Source organism: Gambusia affinis, linkage group LG01 (assembly GCF_019740435.1).
Source record: "Gambusia affinis linkage group LG01, SWU_Gaff_1.0, whole genome shotgun sequence".
NCBI classification, from domain to species: domain Eukaryota; kingdom Metazoa; phylum Chordata; class Actinopteri; order Cyprinodontiformes; family Poeciliidae; genus Gambusia; species Gambusia affinis.
In genome coordinates this window covers 19432993-19456363 of record NC_057868.1, presented here as the reverse complement: position 1 = coordinate 19456363, position 23371 = coordinate 19432993, and the positions used below count along the sequence as shown (strand labels likewise).

At 38.5% G+C, this 23371-nt stretch overlaps 1 protein-coding gene across 1 annotated transcript in view; it reads left to right on the top strand.

Moving 5' to 3' along the window:
- Positions 1-23371, top strand: part of LOC122827114 (plexin-A1-like) — a 164660-nt gene that overhangs the window by 38444 nt on the left and 102845 nt on the right. The window contains exon 3 of the mRNA XM_044109740.1: positions 1546-2930. Within this exon, the coding sequence (XP_043965675.1) occupies positions 1755-2930 (1176 nt within the window). The 5' untranslated portion in view covers positions 1546-1754. The remainder of the gene's footprint in view (positions 1-1545; positions 2931-23371) is intronic.

The window sequence follows — 23371 nt, the reverse complement described above, 5'->3', positions numbered from 1 at the left end:
TGAGTTTGGTTCTATATACTATCCAGCTTGCAAGTTTTGGAGAGTTAGGTGATCTCCCAATTCTTCAGGTTGTGTTCTCAAGCTTTCTAATGACTTTAAAAGTGGAGAGGTGAGATTTTATTTTTCTTCTGGAAACATTAGATTCCAACATTTAGGTTTTCTCTTATTATATTACATATTCAGCACAATAGCAATCTATTATACATTTGTAAATTTACAGCAAATTTAAACATGTGGCTAAGAATGACTATAAAGAAAATGTTTACTTTTTTCAATTCACTGCTTCAATTAAACCAATCAATTGAAAAACAAAATCTGCCGAAAACTGCCAAATAACTATATCTTAAAGGGACGATGCAGTTAAAGTGAGTTTGTGTGCAGTTCTTGTTAGTAATAAATCATGTTACCTAAAAATTGTCTTATTGCATTGAGTTTAAGAAAAGTGAAAAAAAAATAGTAGGAAGCTTACTGCTAGTATGTGAGCCAATGGTTTCCACAGATTTGCTATTTAAAACAAGTCAAACTGAAAATAGTCACAACTGTAAGATACAACTTTATTAAAAACAAATTTTTAACCTTTTACAGTTTCACAAGAGGTCAATGTTGAGCTCTTCAGCTCTTTTCTGAGCTGTGACGACAAATCATAGTCTGTCACACTCTCTGCAAATTAATGGAAAAAATTATTTTTGGCAGACTTTGAGGAGAAATGCATGTTGCAATAGTTTTGGAGGGTTGACAGCACAGTTTAACGTTTATTATAGTAACATGGATGTTTGGCTCAGAAAATGGTGACAAACTTAATGATTGATTGAAGTGTACATGGAGAAAATCCACCAATACAGCACTTTATCCCGCAAGTTTGTTTTAGATGACTAAAATGAGATGTTATCCTTCTGTTGGTCTTTCTTCACTCTTCACTCACTGTGATTATGCTATGTTTCCAACACAGGACACACTCCAAAAAATATGAATAATTCTATTAGAAGGCTTTTCAGAAAGAGCTAATTGTAAGATTGTGGTTTGTTTATTGTTATGACAACTCCATTGCAACTGCCTGCCAAGATGGCTGTCAGTTAGAAAGTTCAGGGAAGTGTTGTCACACAAGGATTACATATTGCAGACGACTGTGGTCCGCAAAGACCAACTGATCTGCAACAAGAAGAATCACAATTTCCCAACATAAAAAGGGTTCATTTAAATATGTCTAAGTCTGTGTGCTGGTGTTCACTTTTCCAACTGAATCTTTTAATACCTTTTAGCTGTCAATACACAAAGGATCATAGTTTTGCTCAGTCTGGAAAAACAATTCTCAAGGAGTAGAGAAGTCAATAAAGTAAATCCAGCAGTCCCTTCTATTGTTACACTTATCTTTAGATTTATTTCTTCATCCAGGCCTTTTCTTTAAGTCCTGGGTGAGTTTGGACCAACACTTGGATCATCATTTTTGTTGCTGAATAATTCTGATTAGTTATCTAAATATCTAAAAGAAGAGTGCATGAAAATAATTGAAATCTTTGCTAATATTTTGCTTTCTTTCTCTCTCAGGGCTGGTGGCAGGCATGGCTGAGGATCAAGGGATGAGGATATAAAATCTCCACCAGAGAAAGGAGGATAAAAGAGAACAGGAAGATTACTACTTTGAGACTTTTTTCTACTTATACATCATTGTACCCTGCAGTCGTATAAGGCACCAACTGACCCTTTAACGGATTACGCTCTCAAAAACATACACTAACTTCCCTCCCCTCACCACCATGTCCTCACACCTTAATCCACCCCTTCTCATCTTCCCCTTGCTCTTCCTTCTCCTCTCCCTCCCTAAGACCTGCGCATCTACCACTCCCCCCACCTCTTCTCTCCTCTCCTTCTCTCCGCCGGAAGGTGGTCTCACACATTTGGTGGTCCACAACAAAACCGGAGAGGTCTACCTGGGAGCCGTCAACTGGATCTACAAGCTGTCTGGCAACCTCACCAAGCTGCGGAGCCATGTCACCGGGCCCGTCACCGATAACCCTCGCTGTTACCCGCCTCCTGGTGTCCAGTCCTGCCCACATGAGCTAGTGCAGACTTCTAATGTCAATAAACTCCTGCTACTCGATGCTGCCCACAACCGCTTAATTGCGTGTGGGAGTACTTCCCAGGGAATATGCCAGTTCCTGCGTCTGGATGATTTATTTAAGCTCGGTGAGCCACACCACCGTAAAGAGCATTATCTATCCAGCGTTGCAGAGGCGGGCACCATGTCTGGTGTGGTGATCCCCCCTGACATCTTTGGCGGGGGCGGCAAGCTCTTCGTCGGCACCCCCATCGACGGGAAATCGGAGTACTTTCCTACGCTGTCGAGTCGCAAGCTGATGTCGAACGAGGAGAACGCCGACATGTTCAGCTTTGTGTACCAGGACGAGTTTGTATCTTCACAGCTTAAGATTCCCTCCGACACCCTGTCCAAGTTCCCGGCATTTGACATCTACTACATTTACGGCTTCAACAGTGAGCAGTTTGTCTATTACCTCACCTTACAACTTGACACCCAGCTTACCTCGCCAGATGCGAGCAGCGAACAGTTCTTCACCTCCAAGATCGTCCGACTGTGTGTCGACGACCCCAAGTTCTACTCGTATGTCGAATTCCCCATCGGCTGCACTAAGGATGGAGTGGAGTACCGCTTGGTTCAGGACGCCTACCTGGCCAGACCAGGAACCCGCTTGGCACGTTCTCTTGGTATTCGAGAGCACGAAGAGGTTCTGTTCACTGTATTCGCCCAAGGTCAGAAGAACAGAGCCAAGCCGCCCAAGGAGTCGGCTTTGTGTTTGTTCACAATGAGGCAGATAAAGGAAAAGATTAAAGAGAGGATTCAGTCATGCTACAAAGGAGAGGGAAAACTCTCCCTGCCCTGGCTGCTCAACAAGGAGCTGGCCTGCATCAACTCGGTGAGTGTTCAAGACAGTATTTCCCAGAAGTGTTTCTGTGATCTGAATATAGATTGCATGCTCATCCATACCCATACAGATTGTGGTAGGAATTTATCCAGTCTGCAGTCAGCAGCTCAAAGCAGGCTTAACTGCATCACTGTTGCGTTTCACAGATTCTTCTGTCTGTTTGGTTGGTTAAAGATGTGCATGGCCTGCTGTCTACTTTGATCAGTTGATGGTTCAAAATAAGGTATATTTGTAAAATGAGGCTGTTATGTTGTTTTTATAGATGGCATTTGGTATAGGGAATTGGGAAAAAAGTAGAGATTGACCCAAACTCTGATAATATTTCCAAATCCATTATGTTCCTTGAAAGACAGCAGTTAAAAACACAAACTCAAAACTTTGTTCAACCTTCCTATTGGTAAACGTATGGATTCATGATATATCACCGCTGTTGGCCATTAAATAAAACTGGGCTGATATGAACCACTGAAATTTGTTTCCATCTATTTGGAAAATATTGGTTTTTGGCCATAGCAGCAATGTTTATATCTGGTATCGATTTGGGCCCAGAATTTTATATCTGTACAACTCTAGCTAAAAGTTTTGCTCTCTCTCCTTCTCACTTATTCACAGCCTATATGAACCATAGACAGACATATGGCACATAATACATTTCCCTTCTAAATAACTTCTACATCTTACTTCAGTATGTTAAGATCCTCCCTCATAAAAACAGTCATCAACTTTGAGTTGTCTTCATCCATTAACAGCTTCCACACCAACGAAGGTTGTTACTTCAACCTGGTAAGCTCTTATCTATGGTGCGTTCACTGATTGGAAAAAGATAGTTTCCAAGCTGAAAATAATTAATTTTGCATTATTGGTTTGTTTCCCAGTGCATGTATGAACAATACTTTTTGGTATTATTTATTTTTTATAAATAAATTTCATAAAAATAAAAAATAAAAATCACTAGAGGAACTCTTTGTGATAGTAGGATTGCATTGAAAAATTCTTTACAGACTGTATTTAAACGGTAACACCAGTTAGCCAGAGGAGTATGTTTCCTCTAATCAGCTCAAGGCATATGATGTATTTATATTAAATTGAAACATTTCCAGTCTGACTGCCTTACAGACAGGGACAAATTGAAAGATGTTTCCAGATTCAGAACTAAGTTAACTAAATCAGAATAAATTGACTCCTGCTTGAGATATACTGCATGATTATAAGAAACATTTATTAGCACTGACATTAACAAGACCCAAATGGATGGAAGTATAATTTCCTTCCTGATTCTGGTTTTCAGTGTAGTCCAGATATCTCTGTGCTCTGGTCTGAGGAACGTTGTGTCCCTATATAATTTGATCTGAAGCTGATGACGGCTTGTCAAAGCTTTTATTCGGCTTTCCTAGGGGTGTCTGTGAGTGAAGTTAGTATTTGTGTGTTTCACTTGCTCCCGTCACCGGCGCACAACACACACTCTCAGCCCCAGTATGGTCATGAATAATTCACCTGGTCTCACCCTCCGTTATTCAGTCGGTGCTCCATAACAACCTGCCATAAATCTCTGGACTACTCCACACCTCTCTGCCTCCATATCCTCTTGCTTTCTCTGCTATTCTATTTTCTATTTCTCTCCTATCTTTTACTCCAGTCTCATCATTTCCATGGAGAATTCTTTCATTTTGCTAACCTCGAGCTTCCTGGGCTTCTTATTTCATCAGTTGCTTTCTTGCTTTGCTTTTAAATATTGTGTTTAAGGTTTTAGCTTTTAACCTATTTGTTTTTTGATCTTCTTTTGCTGCTTCTGTCTCAATCTCCCTCAAGATTTTGATTGTCTCTAGCTTTCTTTCCACCTTCTCCTCAGCTTTTTTTGAAAGTGATTGTGTTTGTAAATATTTGTGCAAAATCTTTGCAAACTATGTTGACCTACATCTTGTTTTGAACTTTTACTCAATAATCCATGCCTGATTTTTTTCTCTGGCGGAAAACATGAGGTGACACAGACTCCCATTTCTCTTAGTTACTATTCAAAAAGTAGCTAAGAGAAATGAGAAATGTCTTTTGAGTTTTGTAATTCAGGATATGACCCTTCCATCCGATATCTGCCATCATTTGTTATAACTAATCAATCTAATAGACCTGGAACTGAGACAAACAAGTCTGGACTTTGTCTTTCCAATAGACACAGCAAGGAGGATAGTTAGGAAGATAAAAGTAACCTCCAGTACTCACAGTTTAAATAGTGATATTCTGAGACTCACCAAGTTTCCACAACATTTTCATTTAGGGCTGATAATAATTGTAGAAGGTCATCATAGTCAGTTTGGGGTCTCATTAGCTTCTCAGTTTTGGACACTATTCCCGTTAGAGATAGCCTGGTAAAAAGGACATACCTGGTTTTAGGTTTTGCTTCATCCATAGGGTCTGGACCCTTGACTATTGAGAAGCTTCTGCTTGCTGGAGGTTTGAAGTTTGAACTGATTGGATCTGATTTTGCTAATGTTTGGCCGTGACATTTGTAATGCCCCAGCTACGCTGGAACTTGTGTACACTGTCTTCAACCCTGTGGAATGTATGACCATATTTTCTTTGCAAACAAAAAATGTCTTAAACATTCTTCTTGCTCAGACTTGTTCGATATTTGTAAGCATGGCCAACACAGACTGAACGGCTTTGTTCCCTTCCTCTGCTGCCATTGCCAAACTACAACCGTAGGTAGACTATAATTTGAAAACAACACAGAACATTGTCATCTTTCACAATTCCGCTTTGTGTTATTGGCCTGGTTAAAATTCTACCATAAAAATCAAACTCAATGGGCAAAATGCCAGATGGAGAACCGAAGGGAGATGAGAATTAAGAGGAATTGCGTAGGAAAGTAACGGTCAGGGTAATTGAGTGAGAACACAAAATAAGCAACAGCTTCTACATTTAGGTGATTGAAATATTCTTTGTGAACTAGTAAAACTATAACCACCATCTTGAAAATCAGTGGTGCTTTCTTATTAAAATTTTGTGTTCTTGAACATCTGTCACATATCTGTCAATAGTAAATTAATTACCTACTAATTTACTATTTCAAACAATTAATGGAGCGTCTCTGACACTTACCCCTGACATTATCCAAACCCAACGTGGCCTTGTACAATGACTTGTACTGCATATGCATGTCATTATGCTAATGGACGTACAGATATATATGGTATGACTGTCCTTTCTAGCCATCTGTCGTTCTGCCTGTGATCGATCAAGGTCGAGTCAGCGGTGCTTGCTCCAGGATGTCACCGTGATGAATTTATGATCTGGTCGTACAGGCATGTTCAATGTATCCTGACGAGAGCAGTGAGAGATCTTTGCTCCTGCACCAGCGTCATGTGGACACTGTTCTACCGGCTCAGTTTAAGAGACATGCAGGAATCAGACAGGAAACAGACATTTCTTTTTGCTCCAACACTATTAAATTTTTAACATCACCTGAGAGGATCTTCGGTGTAATGAGATTGTTGCTTAACAAGCCAGGTGACAAATGATCATGTTATAAATCATGCATCTTGTTGTAACAAGAGATCTTAATGGCACCATCAAAACAGCATAAATGTGGTTGAAACATAAAATATTCTAACCTGCCCACATATATATATATATTTGTTGATATTGTCAAGGTTAACTAATGAGTTAACCCAACTGGACTTTATGGTCTTTGTTTGTGTTGTGTTTGGACAACATGGAAATTATTCATTTGTATTGTGAGCTAAATCAGGGTGATGAATTTCTGTTTTGAATTCCTGGTGTTAAATCATTTGTTAGTGTGGAGAAGCAGCAAGGAGCCAGAGTGAAGTAATGAACTGGACCTTCAACTATTCTCGGTTCAGTGTTCAGTAATTTATCATTGGAACATAAGTTGCTGAAAAATTCGCCTTAATTTTTTCATAGAGCAAATCTTAAATATTTGAAAGAGGCTTAAATAACTAGTCTCCACCCGTAACATGTCGTTTGCTGGTTTTTGAAAAACAGCCACTCCAGGAGCTGGATTTTCAAAGGTTTCTACTGCTGAAAGGATTAATTGAGATTAAACTAATTTTTAAATAATAGTAAACTGAAATAGAATCTTTAACTGGAATGTACAAATTAAAAAAAGGCCATTTTTTATCTTGAACATATTTGTGTTCAAGATAAAGAAAAAAAAGCATTAATTCATAAATATGTTTTGGCTAAAACTCCTCAAGTGATATAGTTTTATCTTCCCCACTAAACTATAGTTCTGCATTTTATGTTCATCTGTTATATCAATTCATTTTTTAACACACTTGCCCCGAGTGGGGTCAAGAGGTGGTGGTGTCGAGACATTTCGGGAGAGAGGCGGGGTTCACCCTGGACAGGTCACCAGTCTGTCGCAGGGCATCACAGAAACAGAGAGAACACACAACCATTCACACACACACACACTCACACCTAGGGAGAATCTAGACTCTAGATTCTAGAGAGACCAATTAACCTGACAGTCATGTTTTTGGACTGTGGGAGGAAGCCGGAGAACCCGGAGAGAACCCACCATGCACAGGGAGAACATGCAAACTCCATGCAGAAAGACCCCGGGCCGGGAATCGAACCCAGAACCTTCTTGCTGCAAGGCAACAGCTCTTATTATATTATATATGTAATGTATATATAATATTGTATAAAGAACTTTTAAGTGTTTAAATGAAAAATCTGTAGATTGTGCTATTCCTTTTGTATGATTAATCATCTGAATAATCAGTTAATCAATAACAAAATAATCTTTAGTTTATTAGCTTATCATTCAGTCCTAAATGTGTTCACTTGCTCTTACAAATCTCTTCAGATCACTCACTTATATAAAATTCATATCTTCCTTCAAGCACTGATGCATTTTGTGTTTTTAATTTAGGCCGAGCTTGAATAAAAATCCAGAAATTTGCGTGTGCCTGTGTGTGTGGGTGTGTGTGTGTGTGTGCCCTCCATTGCTGTGGTTATATTTCTTACATCTCAAGATTGACTTGTACTTACATATCAGACATTTTAAGAGACATTGCAAAATTTCAGAAAAGAAATCTCACAACAGGAAGTCAGGATAAAAGTTTTTCATGCTATGTACACACTGCACACATTATGTTGTGGTGCGGTATCCTCATATGTTAGTTTTTTTTATATTAACTAGTCACTTGAGCTTTTTCCTCTTTTTAAGAGCTGTAAATCAGTCACCCCTCTCATTTAAAGGTAAAAACTTTCCAGGAGTTCACCCTTTTGCCCTAGTTTTTTTTAATAATTTTTTTTTTGCCATATTTTCAAGCTGTGATGGGTGTGTCCAGAGCTCCACGTCTCACCCTGCGCAAATTTATACCCGCTCATTATCAGGAAGGGGCCAGAGCTGGTCTTGTGGGAATTAAACTGAGTGGTGGGTGACCTTCTCTGCCTTGGGCCGCCGTCCAACCCTACAGCGCAGCGTGCAGGCCAACCCTGCTAAGCTACGTCCTTAGCATGGCTAATGAGACTGATTCAGATGGAGAGAGGGATAGAGGAAGCTATCTTTCAGTGTGTGTGTGTGTGTTTAGGTTCTTCTTTATCTCATTGGTATTGTGATTTTTCTCTCTGAGTGCTCATTTGTATGTTTTTTGTCCACTTGTTATTCTTGTTTGCAGAAACTTGCTGAAAACAATAGGACAAAAGACACAAGTGATAATAACGAGAGTGTGCTCACTTGAGGATGCACTGTTGGCAAAAGCACAAGTTAGATGTCACACTGGAGCAAACAGATGCTTATGCAGTTATTCTCCCATCTCCCACATCCCCAACACAGCCCCCACCAAAATGAGTGTACCTCTCGCAATCACTTCTTATAAATTTGTCAGAGATTGGTAGTGTTTATTAATATTTATCCCTGTTGAGCACCGCTGGCCACGATTGCAGTCTATTTCTGTGACATTTTCTATCCTGTCCTCCAGAGATCTGGAGACTTTGTGAATTTTTTTCTCTCTCTTTCAGTCTCTTTCTCTCCATCATCGTAGCTCTGGTCATATCAGTTGCATGGATCACCCAGATTGCATCATGGTTTTGTCATGCTGTGATTGAGAATATTCATGCTCTAATGACTGTTCTTGCATCATGCACAGCAATATTAACCTTAATAATGGAAACCAGCTGTCAGTCATGCATTCATGACTGGAGGATTGGTCATACACATTTTAGTTAGTTTTTTTGGACCTTGTAAAAAGCCTTGTGATTGGAGTACAGTGTTGTCAGGGTATTTTGGGGAAATATCAGGCAGATCTGCAAGACACGTCTAATCAAATTACAGCAAAAATAGTTCAGAGTTACTAGAATTTTACAAAGTCAAACAACATTTGAACTCAGTGAGAATCATTGGTAAAAAAGTAACACAAAATGTGTGTCAAACATCTAGTCAAAGGCAATGGTGCTTCTAGAACATTTTCATAGACGTGTCCACGCTGCAAAAACACAAAATCTTATCAAGTATTTTTGTTCTGGTGTGAATATTTTAGTACACTTGAAATAAAACAAAGCTAACTTACTAGTAACTTTTCAGGAAGACTTAGGAGCTTGTTTGAAGTCAATAATTTATTAAAATTTATTTTTAAAAGAAGTACCAGTTCCACTAGCAGAATATTTCACTTAAAAAAATCTTCTCATAAGTGAAATATTCTGCAAGTGTAACTGGTGCTTTTTCATTGACATTAAGCATTTATTGTCTTAAAGAATCACCTGTCTCTCGCTGAAAAGTTACTTGTAAGGTTTTGTCATATTTCAAGTATATTAAGATATATAAGATATTCACACAAGAAACTAGATCAGAAATACTGATCTAGTTTGGTAAGTTTCCGTGTTGTTGCTGTATAAAACAGGCCAGTAAAAAGTTCAGGGTGGCACAACTTAAAAAAAACCTAAAATAGGAAGTTTTGATTGCAAAAAAAAAAAAAAAAAAAAAACAACAACTTTACCTCTGTATGCTTTTGCTTGAAATAAACATGATTCTCTGTGAGGAGCCGACTACAAGTAGATTTGTAGTCTGAATGTTGTTTTTGAATGTTTTGTGAAAGAGCTTTTTGTTTTGAAGTGTTAGTTAAATCCTGTTTTATAGTGACTACTCTGTCATACACACAATGTCACATCACCTCTTATAATTATAATTAATTATAAATAATGTAAATTAGGAGTCTTAAGGTGCATTCACACCAGCCCTGTTTAGTCCACCTTAATCAAACTCCAGTTCCTTTGCCAAGAAAGTCTGGTTCGCTTGGGAAGTTGTTAATGTGTAATCAAACTCTAATGTGGACCAGAAAAGTGAACTCTGGTTCACCTACAAACTAAGGTCTCAGTTTGGTTGAAGTGAACGCTGGCGTGGTTCGTATCCAAAACCACCCTGACTGCAGACCGCTCCAAAAGCAGCAGACTTTCTTGGCAAAGGCACCACCACTGGTCAACTGGTTTAAAAATGTCTTATTTTTAATTTTAAAACTTGCAAGATGCATACAGAAGGTTATTCCATGCATTAAAATAAAACTCTGAGGCGTTTAAATAACTGTACTGGAGATGTCATGGCAGGTTGTCATGTGAGGGGAAAAAAAGGATCAGCAGAAGTTTGGATGTAACAAGAAGTAAAATGTAAATATTTAACTCATAGCTAAACATCGTTTTATGCAGAAAACATAATTCGAAAGTTGTTCCGTACTGTAAATAGAGCCTTTAAACCCAGACCCAAACTAAACAGTGTGTTTTTTTATCTTCTCACAAACGTTATAGAAAGCCATGTTAGACTTGACTAAGATTTGTTTATTATGTAAGATTTTCTGACTCAGAGACTTTGGGGGAGGATTTTATTATTATTATAATTATTATTATTACTATTATTACTATTATAGCACACTGATGAATAATGTACCTTCTACTCAAAATTGCAGTCAAATACTTTCTACAGGACCCTCAAAAGAGAAACAGTTTTTGACGAAGTGGTCTTTTTTTCCACCATGTCCCTCCCGCCTTGTGTGACATTTTGATGCATGACACAGCAAAATGTCTCACAAATCAAAGGCATTTCAGTGATTTAAGCTGCAGAGCTCACTCATATGTTTTTTTCTTGTAATTTCTGTTGTCCTCTGAGTGCTTTTTTAGCTTCAGGCGGCTACATTTGACATCTAGAAAGCCTCCTAATTAATAATGTGCTCACAATTGGAAGATTTCTTTAATCCAGCAGATTGAGCGGTGTTTATAAACTCAGATTTTTTTTAATTTTTTTTTTACAAACAGTGGTGTTCATTGTTAGCCAGAGCACAAGACAAAATAGATTAATGGCAGCTAAATGGCCCATGAGAGGGTGGGCTTGTTGTGGATTCGGAGTGTTTTGCAGCTTGTGGCTGCTTTAGCCTTTAAGCTGTATGACTTGGATCCCAAGTGACCTTTTTCTCCCAGAAAACCACCAGCAGTCTGAAAGAAATCTGAGTTGGCAAAAACAAAACAGCAAAAGAAAAATAAAAAATAAAAAAACTCCACATTTTCCCTCAGTTTGAAAACTTTAGCTGCACATTTAAAACGAATCCTACTTGTTTCTCAAAGATATCTTGAATTACAACTAGAATAGCAGTTTTGCTAAAACCTAATCTTTCCTTGTCAAGTATAATTAATGATTTCCCAAGACGTCTTCTATGCAGGAACAATGTTACGAAAGGGTAATTTATATTTCTTTTCAGCTGTTTAAGTAGGTCAAAAAGCCAACTGCATGCTTTACAAAAGACCGCTGGCCCTTCTGGACACAAATCTTTGCTGCACACTCACAAACCGCTGACCTGCAGCGTCTAATGAAGAGTATAATTATTTATTGATGCGCATTTATGCTGCGTTGTGCTTTGAGGTTAGTTTGATGAGAACTGTGTGTATTTGTGCAAACCAACGCATTCATTAATGCATATTTGTTGATTTAATTATTCATATTTGTGTATGTATGCAAAGATATGTTTTTGTTAACTGCGGGTCTTTTCTTTCATGAAAGTAAGGTGAAGATAAAACACTCAAATGTCTTGTTTGAAGTGAGTTTCTGTAGTTGCAGCACAGAAAGTACCCAGCAAAAATATTCAGACTTTTTCACATATTCTTCTATGAGCTTTTTGCTCCTGCTTTTTAACTTCAAAAGGGCAGTATTAGTTGATTTTCAGGCACCGAGCGCCATTTTATTTTATAATCAAGTAATTGTTAACTTCAGTTATTATAAAAATGCAGCATCTATCAAATTTGACTTTATTTGATTTAACATATTAAAATTGGACCTCTATCTCTTTAAAAACTCCTGCTCTTTCTGAAACTCCGCCTTCAGGAAGTCATCATAACATGGCTCATTACCAACCTTACACTTCCCAGGCATTTAGCACAGCTGGATGGTTGCCGTGGAGATTAAAGGATTTCTCAAGCATGAATAAAGATTCAAGGCTACACTCCAGGTATGTTTTTGATGAGGGTTAGCATTATTGCTTGAATACTCTCTCCATCTTGGCTTTTCCACCACATGGCCACACAGAGATTTGAAGAAGAGCAGGTAAAGCAAACTGGGAGGTTTAGCTGTGCTCACTAGCAGCTGATGATATTACTGACAAAAGATTACTTTGAGTTACTTTGAAATATTGTTTCTGCTGCCTGGAAATTGATCAGTTATTATATGAGGACAGTCATGAAACTGTCATGTTGAAACAGTTTTGAGTCAGAGATATTTTCAGATTTCTTGCCAAATTGATTGCGACTGGAGATACTTCCTGCCCACAACATCATCAAACAATGAGTTTGTGAAGATTCTTGGACTATGAGTTGATTTCTCTTTGGGACAAATGAATTGAGCTTAACTCAAACCAGCTTCTCTTTTCTTGCTGAAAAAAGCCCCACAACTAACACCATTAGGGCCCATTGTTACTGATGGGGATGGTAGTCGTTATAAACCTCTGTACTTTGGTTTGTTGTTTTTTACGACCTAACAACCCCTGAATTACAATGAGAAACTGTAATGCTGTTTGCATTAGTGGATCTGATCCAGTGAAAGTCAACAGCTCACCTGTTCAACTCCAAGTCTGCCAAGAGCAAAGTGAGAATTTGGCTTGGCGATTCCTCATGATGGATGTTCTCTTTGGAAAACGAAGGGAAGGTCAGTGAAACTCTGGGACTTGGAACCATATTGGAGCTACTTTGATGAAACCCACCTTTTAAACTGACTGATTCACTTTTTACATTTTATCATCGCTGTAGACATTTTTTTGTCAAATGTAATTTTGAGTGAACCAGGTGTTTGCATTCCAGTGTCTGTCTGGGCCCAGCAGCGCAGCCTTTTCACAGGCTCTCATATGCAAGTGAGTTTCTGTAGAGATGTGTAATAATTGGATTTTAGCTGTCAGAGGAGGCTTTAGTTCAGATTAGACAGTGTACAGTATGCTGGACTTAGACTGATAGAGTGGCTTAGAGAACATCATCTGGCTCATGTTAAATAGGAAGCTAACTCTGGCAAACTCCAGTTTTGCTTTGGTAAATGTTGGCTTAAGTGATGCAGATGCTTTTCCTCAAATAACCGTTAATGCTATTAGGCTGTGTGCTTGGATGTTTGTGGTGGGAAAATAAAGTCTTTCAAACCACTTTAGACATCCCTGAACATAACTTTTTTTTTTTGTTTTGACTAATTCCTTTTTTGCACTTAACACAAAATTGTTTTACTGCAAAAATCACCTTGCTTTATACGGAACACATATCTGCCTACATTTGTGTTTTTACCCATTTAGTAGGTGTCAGGTTATAAACAGACATTTTCAGACTAATATGATTACCTGACTGTATATTTTTAAACTGCAGCTTTACGTAAAGTCAATACTTCATGTGGGCTACATAATTAAAAAGAACATAGTCGTGGGCCAGGAGAAAAAAATAAGTTAAAATCCCAATATTAAGTTACCCAGGTAATTTCCTTTTAACTGAGTAACACAGCTGTTCTAAAGGTGGCGCTAAACATACAGCGCTTTACAAAAAGTTAACCAGAAGAGTAGAAGAAGAAAAAACATTACAAGAACATCCTTTTTTAAAAATATGCTGAGTGAAGTGGTATATTGATCTTCAGCAGTAACCATGAAGATATAAAAATAGTCAAATTTCACCTGGTAAATCACCTTAACAGTTCTTTTGTTCTTTTGAGGAAACAGTTGACAAACCAGCTCACTATCGCCACCTGTGAGGTTGTAGTGAAAACTGCATACATCTAAGTGGAATGCTGGTCCAGACCCAAAACTAGCCTGCACTGATGTCTGTCTGTATTAAAAACAAGTACCTAAAGTTTATTAAAATTTCAATGCCAAGCTAGAATACTTTACTAACATTTGATTCAACCAAATCAGAAAACCAATATAGAAAATGCTTAACATAGAAATTTGTCACCATCCAGTGAAGTCATATTATTATATTTACCTTTTAAATCTGAAATTTAATAAATAAAAACTGTTGCTCTGAAAATGTGCGTCACGGTTTTAAAATGGCAGGGAAATAAAAGAAACAAAACAAAAACTGACCCAAAAGACCGAAGCTTTCTCACATAGACTTAGCTCAGCTGACACAGAGGCTGTCTGGGGCGAAGCAGGCCGCCGTCCTGCTGTGCCACATTAACCTATAAGGCCAACTGATGCTGCAGAGTTGGAGCCGAGCCCTTCTCACAGATCCCAGTCACCATTTCTTTTTCTCTCTTTCTCTCTCTCTCTGGAATTGCTCCACTTTGTATGTTTTGTTTTACTGCACACCTTGGAAACGGGGAAATTATGACCCAGAAATGAATCCCCACGGGGCTTGGTCTTGACAACCGCTTTTACCGTGCTTTGGAAACTCACTGCAGTGTAGCACTTAAACCAGTAGGGTGCATGTTCATGATCCGGCGGCTTCATTTAAACTCGGCAATTAAACCAATTATCCCAAAAGAGTGTTGGAGGTGTTTTAAAGTATATTGACTGTAGCAGATTGCTGAGCCTCTTGAATCCCTGCTTTAAACAGAATTGCTTTAAAAACCCACAAGAAGTCTCAGTTGAGACTAAATGTTTTTTTGAGAAATCAGTGATTTACACATCAAATTCAGTTGTTTTTTTCCATAGGAAAGACAAATGAGCTTATCTCAAAAGCAGTTGAACATTTATGCATTTTGTCATGTTGTACTTGCAATTTTTTTAGCGTGATTTTGTCTGATACTTTTACATAGTATGGTGGACAACTATTCAAATAAGAAAGAATGATGCATAGGAATTTTCTTGTTTTTTTTTACAGTTTGAGCAGTACATTTGTTTTCAGCAGGGAGCCAATACTTTGTAGAACAATTTTTGGCTGCAATCACAGCTGAAGGCAGCCAAGAGGCCCTTTGGGCTTTTTTTTTTTTTTTTTTTTTTTTTTTTTTTTTTACCAGCTTTGTGCATCTAAAAAGGGGAATATTTGTGCATCCTTCTGTAGAAACTAGGTCAAGTTTTGTCAGGTTGGATGGAAAGACCTGTGTACATCAATTTCCATCTGGAATTTGACTAACCCTTCCAATATAAGTATGTTTTAAGATCAACTCTTTCAGTTGTTCCTGCTGAACGGTGAACCTCCAGCCCACTGTTTTAAGCCCTAAAAGGTATTTTTTTTCTTCCAACTTGTTAGCTTCCGATAAAATTTTACCTCTTCCCCTCTTCCTGTTGAAGTAAAACATCCCCATGGCATACTGTCTCTTAATTCATGCGGACATAAAGGTGAAAAGTATTTTAATTTCTCTGCTCAGTTTTTCCGTCAGTTGCTTTTCATCATTTTTTCCTCTTTACATAGAAATGAGCACCATTAGAAAACTGTTTCTCTGTTTTAAAGGGATAAATAATAATACACATATTAATATAGACAAAATAATCAAAATGTTTCTTTTTTACATTCTTAGTGTTACCAGGATAGATTAATTGTGATGAAGATTTTTTGGATGATGTTTTTATGGTTGTTAAGGAACAGAGCTTCTCTATGGCCCCATTTGTTATGAGTCATATTAGAGGTATGTTTGCAAAGGTCGAACTACAGCGCAAACGTTGATCTCTCATCCAAACAGTTCCTTTGACTCTGACCTTAGAGGTTGAAGTGTCTCCGTCTCCTTTGCCTTGAGCTTTTCCTTCAACCGGAGCACACATCTCTCTGCTGCCAGGCTCTGTTTTGAAATGTCTCAACTGAGCCAGAACAGCAGATGCCAAAGCAGTGGAATTTATTTTTTGTGCTACTAAGTAAAATCAAATATTTTCCACAAACAGCATTAGGACCAATGATGTCTGGTTTTCCAATAGAGAACCAGACACGGAGTAAGATGCCAAATGTGACACATGCGGTTAAAAAAAAAAACTTACTTATGCTGTTTGAAATGTAAGCAAAATAGTACGGCTTAGATTATGCCACAATGTTCCGAAGGGCCTCTCAAAAATATTTGTACCAGTTAAACTTTTACACATTTGCAGTTTGTTGTACTGGATTTAGTTTTTGTGTATCAGCCTGAAAAGGATTAAATGGAATCCACACTGTTTTTGATTTTATTTCTAAACAATTTACAGTGTTGTTTTTCTTCATTTACCTTTTGTTGGTTTAGGTGCAAGCTCTTTTGCAAGGCATGACAATTCTTCAGAGTACCTGAGTTTATTTGATCAGTGCTAACCAGCAAGAATCGGTATTGCTTGAACACTTGTTTACACACTTTGCTTCACCCTCTTTATCAAAGCATTGCTCTTTTATAATTGGCCCCAGTGCTCTGGTATAGCTGCTCATCTTAACCTTTCTTGCTGGTCCTCTACTTCGGTTATTGGCATAAAAAGCAAATTGTGACAAATTATTCCTTCGCCATCCAAAGCTTTTTCAATTAGATTAGCTTTTGGTGCTCGTTTTTGCGTGACTGTGACAGCATGCGTGGGCGTGAGATGCTCATGATTCGGTGGCTTTAATACAAATACCCAACCCACTGTGTGCGTGTGTAACTTTCAGTGGCTCGAGTCCTTCCTGCCTCATGCACAGAACTTCCAATACTGCATGCAGATATTTGTTGGTGTGTGTGTGTGTGTTTGGCTTCAAATGTTCCAGTCTTTTAGACAGATGTTCAAAATTCCTACTGCAGCCTCTCTTTATTGTTTTAAATGGTGGTGTTGTACCACTCCAACACCACCATGTCTTTCTTGTTTGGGCGCCTTGTGTATGTTTCAAACACACATCCATGCACTCATTAACGACCAATTAGACAGCAGATATTGGCTCAGTAGGGGAATGAAAAGGCCAAACGTGGTTGTTCTCCCCCTTCGACGCCAAGTCCCAACAAATACTTGGATGTGGGCCAGGGTGGAGTATTTGCTTGTTATTGACTTGCCTTACCCATATGTGACAGTCTGAGCTTGTCTTGGCTGAACTTACATAATTAAATGCATTTGTTTTCGTACTCCACAAGTGTTGTCGTTGGTTGCGTCAGCCATCCGGGAGGCCTCGACACAGCTCTCACTTCGACATTTTCGTTCACACATGGGAGGGACACGAGCTATGTTTAACATACACATGCATAGACACACACAAATGCGCTCGGCAGTTTCTCCGTGGGATTGGGCCGATGTGTTTGTAGCGGCGTTGGATGAGAGATGCTTGAGGCGTTTGTCTCTCCAGAGAGTGTGTTGATGACATCTCTCGCTCTCTTTCTCTCAACTCTATGTTTACCTCAGTTACTCTTTAAAACAGGGACATTCTCTCTTCTTCTTTCTGTTTTGTTAATATCAGTGTTCTCTGCCAATTAATCAAAAGTTAAAAATTTATGTGTAACACATTTCAGGCAATTCAAAGTGCTTTACACAGTTAAAAACATAGTAGTCACCAACTGTGAAACAAGTAAAAGAAAAAAGTATTTAAATGCCATCATCAAAATCATCAGACCGTCACTCCATGAGTGGAGTAGATTCGGACGAGTGCATACATCGTCAACTGGACAAAGTGACTTGCGGCAAACAAATACACCAAGAAAAATCTAAGAGAAACTGGTTGCCCAGGAATGCACATTGAAAATGACATTATAGAAGCGTTGAGCGCTCACAGTCCACTCACTTTCCTACATTTCTGCCCATGTTCATGTCCAACATCAGTGCTTGACCTGCACATCTTGAAGAATAGTTTAATAATACCATTATTACAATACTATACCTTGTGGAAGAAACCTTCAGACTGGAGGGAGAATGTGTGTGAACATCAATTATATAAACTTGCCAACGAATCACAAAAAAATTAGGATCTGTACTTTGACAGGGTCATTCTAACACATGAAATGGGTAGTAATCCTCAGCACACAGCCAGAGTGGTTCCTGTCAGGAGACATGAGAGGCCAGAATTTTAGCAAACTACTGTGAGAAGCTTGTGGAAGGAACATATTTGACCAAAATCATACAGTTCAAAGGCAATGCTTCAAAATTCTGAGAAAATGTTTGTATGTTTCTGCTTTGTATTTATACATTAATAAATCTCTGATTCTCTCTCTCAATATTATGGCTCTTTGCAAATCTAAATAAATTTCAAAATTAACTAAATTAAAACACATTTGGTCGTAAGTTGAAACAGTACGAAAAAATATGTATTTCTTTTTATTTGATGTGTACAAACTTCTAGTTTTAGTTGTATATGTAATGTCAATTGAAAGGAACTGCAGTCAGAGTACCTGGAAAACGATGATCAGTGCAGACCAACATGAGCATCTGGTTTTATCCCCTATTATATTTTCAAAAACTGCTCTTTACCAAACAGTGGCACATGGGATTTGAACATTATTATAATACTTAGAAAAAAAAATGATATTTTCTACAGAATGTGTAAGTTCTTTGAAAATAATTGCCACAGTTCTGTTTAACATATTCATGTAATTACTGCCTCGCTTTCCTCTGAGACTTCACTTTGTATTTCAAATAAAATCAGTCGACCTGTAACTGTAGAAATAGGCCAAACTAAACTTAATCTGGTTAATCTAAATATCCCTTTGGGTCTCTTCATTTTGTACTCTGTGTGTCCCTTGCAAAAATGCTCTTTTTAGTAGACGATGACCCAAAAATAGTTTCCTAATTTTGTTCATGAAGACTTACTTCACTTATGAATGCACAATAAATATTTTTAAATTTACAGTATTTATCACCCCTGAAATACAAAATTTGATTCAATTAAACCCTGTGTTTTGAATCTTATTATCAGCAAGTGTCAGTAATGTGGTTCAGGATATTTTTTTTAGTTTACAGAAGTTTGCAAATTTAATTTGTAAATGAATAAAATCCTGAATTTTCTGAAATTTTAATATCATAAATGCAATTAGCAATTAGATTCCATAAAAAAAAAATCAGTGGTTCTTAGTGCAGGCAAGGAGGGGAAGAGATTTCCAAAGGGTTTGACTTTGACACACTGCAGTATGAAAACGAACCGCAGCAGATAAAAATGTTACAAATGTTGCAATTTTGGTCATGTCAGTCGCCTTGAGATGAATTAAGAGGAGTCAAGTTATTTACTTTGCTCTGTTGTTCAACCATTTTTCCCCTTTAGTAGTTTTGACCAATGCACATTAAGGTGAAACGATAGAAGTCTGCAAACACAGCTGATATTAAAAAGGGGAAAACACAAGACAAACAGAAGGAACAGATCAGTTTTATAACATCTCTGTGTGTTTGTGTGGTTTAGTGGTTGATGGCTGCACAGCTAGCAGCGGTTAAAATGGCAGCATGTCCTTTCCAGAGCTGCATAGTTTAAAACCACAGTTCGGCTACCGCGGCTCTTGAGCCTCTTTGGTTAATGGGTAGTTCTCTAACTCAATCCATGCTCTCTTTTGCCCTCTCTCGCTCTTTCTGGCTCGAGGCTCATTAGTGGCTACAACAGTGTTGTTGACCCCGCAGCCCTCAACTATGTCTCCCCTCTCTATCTTTCCTCTACTCGTCCCTTTTCTCCGCCCGCGTCCTTTCATTTCCCCTCGTTTGAGTTGCCCCACTCTTTCCCTCATCACCCCATCATCATTCTTCCAGCCCGGCTTGGCAGCAGTCTTTATGTGGAAGAGCATGCGTGCTGCCCTAGGCCAGTCAGCTCCTGTGTACAGTCGAGGTCTTTGGTAAGGACAACACTGGGGACCCTGTCCTTGTCTAACTCGTCGGAAATAGAGCAAAGGTGTGTGTGCGTGTATGGCCCATAATGTTATGTACATTGTTCTGGAGTAATAATATTAATAGCATGCGTTCAGTAGGGCATCAGGGACACATTACACAAAGACTTTAAAGACTACCTAGTAAAAGGCTACAGCACAGTGCCTTGCAGGGTATTCATACCCTTTGAACGTTTTCCCATTTTGACAGCCACAAACATAAGTGTGCTATATCAGGGTTGTATGCGATAGACCAATACAAAGTCATGCATTTAACTGTTGTGATGTTGAAGGAAGCTTTAGTGTTTTTTTTTCCAATCAAAATAAAAACAGTGTTAATTTGTTGTCAGGGTGTCTGCCCATCCTTACAAAGTTTTAAGAAGTTTTAAATTCATGTGTCTAAAATTAAGACTTAAGGAATATCTTAACTTTATTCTAAAAAATTTAAGTTGTCAATGTTAGTCTTAAATTTTGTCGTTGCAGGACTAATAATATATACTTTTGAAGGTTATATGTAGACCAGACATTAGATAGGCAACAGCCAAACACTTAATAAACCATGTTAAAGTAAATAAATGTTGTACTTTCTGCCATTTTTATATATATGTTTCTGTCAAGATACAGGTCTTAAATTTAGTTCAGCATAAAAAGGTCTTAAATTTGAGTTGGCACATTTCAGCAACAAGACAGTTCAAAGAGCTTTACATGTAAAAACACAAAAATAAAAAGTCATAAAGTACACTGTATAGACATAAATTTGAAAAACCAGTAACAAACATTACATTTTGTTGAGTGCCAACATCAAAATAATCAAAGCACATCAAATATGTTGCTCAATGTTCCGGTGATTATGCTTGAAAAGCAACTCTAATCAGGTGGATTTTTAGCGTTTATTTAGAGACCTCCATGTTCTCAATACTTTCGTGAGATCACTTCAAGTTTTGCAGCAGGCAGAGTGAAAGCATTAGATCAAGAAGAAGATATATACTGCAATATATATATATGAAAAACTAAATAAAAGGCATAAATGAAATCAAAATCTGTATCAACTTCATAGCTTTTATTTGAGTTGTGCAGCTGGTGATTAGAGGATGATTTATTTAAGCAATAAAATCAAGCCCTGATATGACGAACATCTAATTTTTACAGCCGAGTGTCTGGACTGTGACAAATGGAGGACAAATGGCCAGCAGCTTATTAAACGTCCGGTTTTATGGTATCAGACAGAGTACCGAACGTCTCTAACATATTGCTATTGGCAGCTGAAAACTAAAAGTCCAGATCTCTTGTTCATAACCTTAACAGTTCCTTTTCTTTTTCTTCTTCTTTATTACAAACTTCTGTTGGGATTAGTTATCATTTTTAGGTCTTGTAAGTCCATCACAGACCGGTGGCAGGGGAAAAACCCCGCCATCAACGAGTAGCTGTGGAGGCATGATAAAAGAGGCAGACTGTCGGAATTACATGTCTACAAGGCAAACAACAGCTAGCAGATGTCGGGCCTGTGTGAGGCCACATTTGTCTGCAGTGAAAACACGTCGACTGAACGCTCCGCTGTGCCTCAATCTGAGCTGTTGACTCTATGGTAATGATGCAAGTCAAGCTAAACATAACAAACCATTAGCGTCCTCAGCATGCCGACAACAGCACTGGGAAAGACGGTGATCTCACTCCGGTGTGTGTCCGCGTGCGCGCTCCTTGGCCGTATACCCCGGGAATGCAGATTGGTTTACAAATATGAGCAGAAATCAAACCTGAATTCACCACAATGGTGTGAACCGCTATCTTTAACAGTTTGCAGTCACAAAAATTTTCTTTGGTTTGATTTCTCCCGTGGCAGAATTGCGGTGCTGACTTTGGGGGAAGGAAGGAAGTTGTTTTCTGATAAAACCAGGCAACGATTTGGCCGAGAGGGTATCTTGTTCCTCAGTTCGGTCGGATGACCACCGAAGCAGAATGCAGTTATAAATTATGAATTTTCTGCGATCATGCTTGTGACTTTAGAGAAGGAAGCCCTGGAAGAGCTCTTGGCAGAAATAAGAGAGTACCCTCCAACTCCCTCCGGGAATAGAAGCGATTTCCCACCGTCCACTTCCTGTGAGCGTACAAGGAAAAAAGGGAAGATGTGAGAGAAATATTTCAAGGCAGAGAGGGGAAAGAAAAGCAAGGGTGAGGTGAAAGTGGGCTGGATGAAGGAAATGAGTGAAATGAATGAGTGAAGATCTGGTCCTTATCAGGGGAAGTGAAGGGAAACCTCAAAAAGGCTGGAGTTCACACTATCACCGATCCATGGCCGTCTCTTCCTCTTTCCTTCTCTTCACCCCGGGTCTCTGCCTTTGTCTCTCTCTTGACTTGATTTCCCCTTCTAATTTCCTCCTCTCCAGCTTGTCATATCTGCCTCCATCATCTCTGCGCCACCTCCCGTGTTCTTGTTTTTCTCCGTGTCCTCCTTTCCTCCTCTCAAATTACTCGGCAAGCAGTTCCCAAATTGAGAACATGTTTATGTAAATCATACAAAAGGCAGATTCATTGTGAGTGTGTGTTGCAGCTTGCTCTCTCCCTCCTTCCCTCCCTCTTTCTCCTTGTCTCACTCACTTTGTCACTTCGAGTCTTTGTTCAGCTAAGTTAAACTTTGCGGTGTGTCGGGCTGCCTTTGAAAGTCTGGTGGAAGGCAGACAACGTCCGCCACAGGCGTTTTCTCAACCCTTTCTCTTTTTTTTCTCAGCTTCGCCCGCTCTCACACAAACACACACGTTCCCTGACAGCTCTGCTGTTTTGAAGGGGTGTGGTGATTGATTAGTCTCTATGGAGACGATACGTCTTGTAATGAACAAGAGAAAGCTGGCATGTTAATTTGTTTAGTGTGGGTGGCTTCAGTCATGTTTGGGTGTGTGTGTGTTTTCCTTTGGCGCATGTTTCTGTGTGCATGTAAAGAATTTACACATGTAGATGTACATCACTCACCTTTTAAAGGCTTTTTTATTCTTTTGCATTGTCAGCTCTTGTAGTAAAATGATTTATTCATGTTGTGTGACATTACCACCACAAAGCAGGTGGTGATAAAAACAGTCAACTAGAACATGTTAGTTTTATGTGTAAGTCACATATGGATCTGAATTAGTGAAATAAATGAACCGTTTGAAAATCCCCTTATTTAAACTACATTGAGAATCACTGTAAACAACTAGTTGTTCTGAACTTTATATACTCACATTTAGGAAGACTCATTAAGTCTTTCAAACAAATTAGGTAATAAAATGTGATAAATTGAATGAGTTGTAAT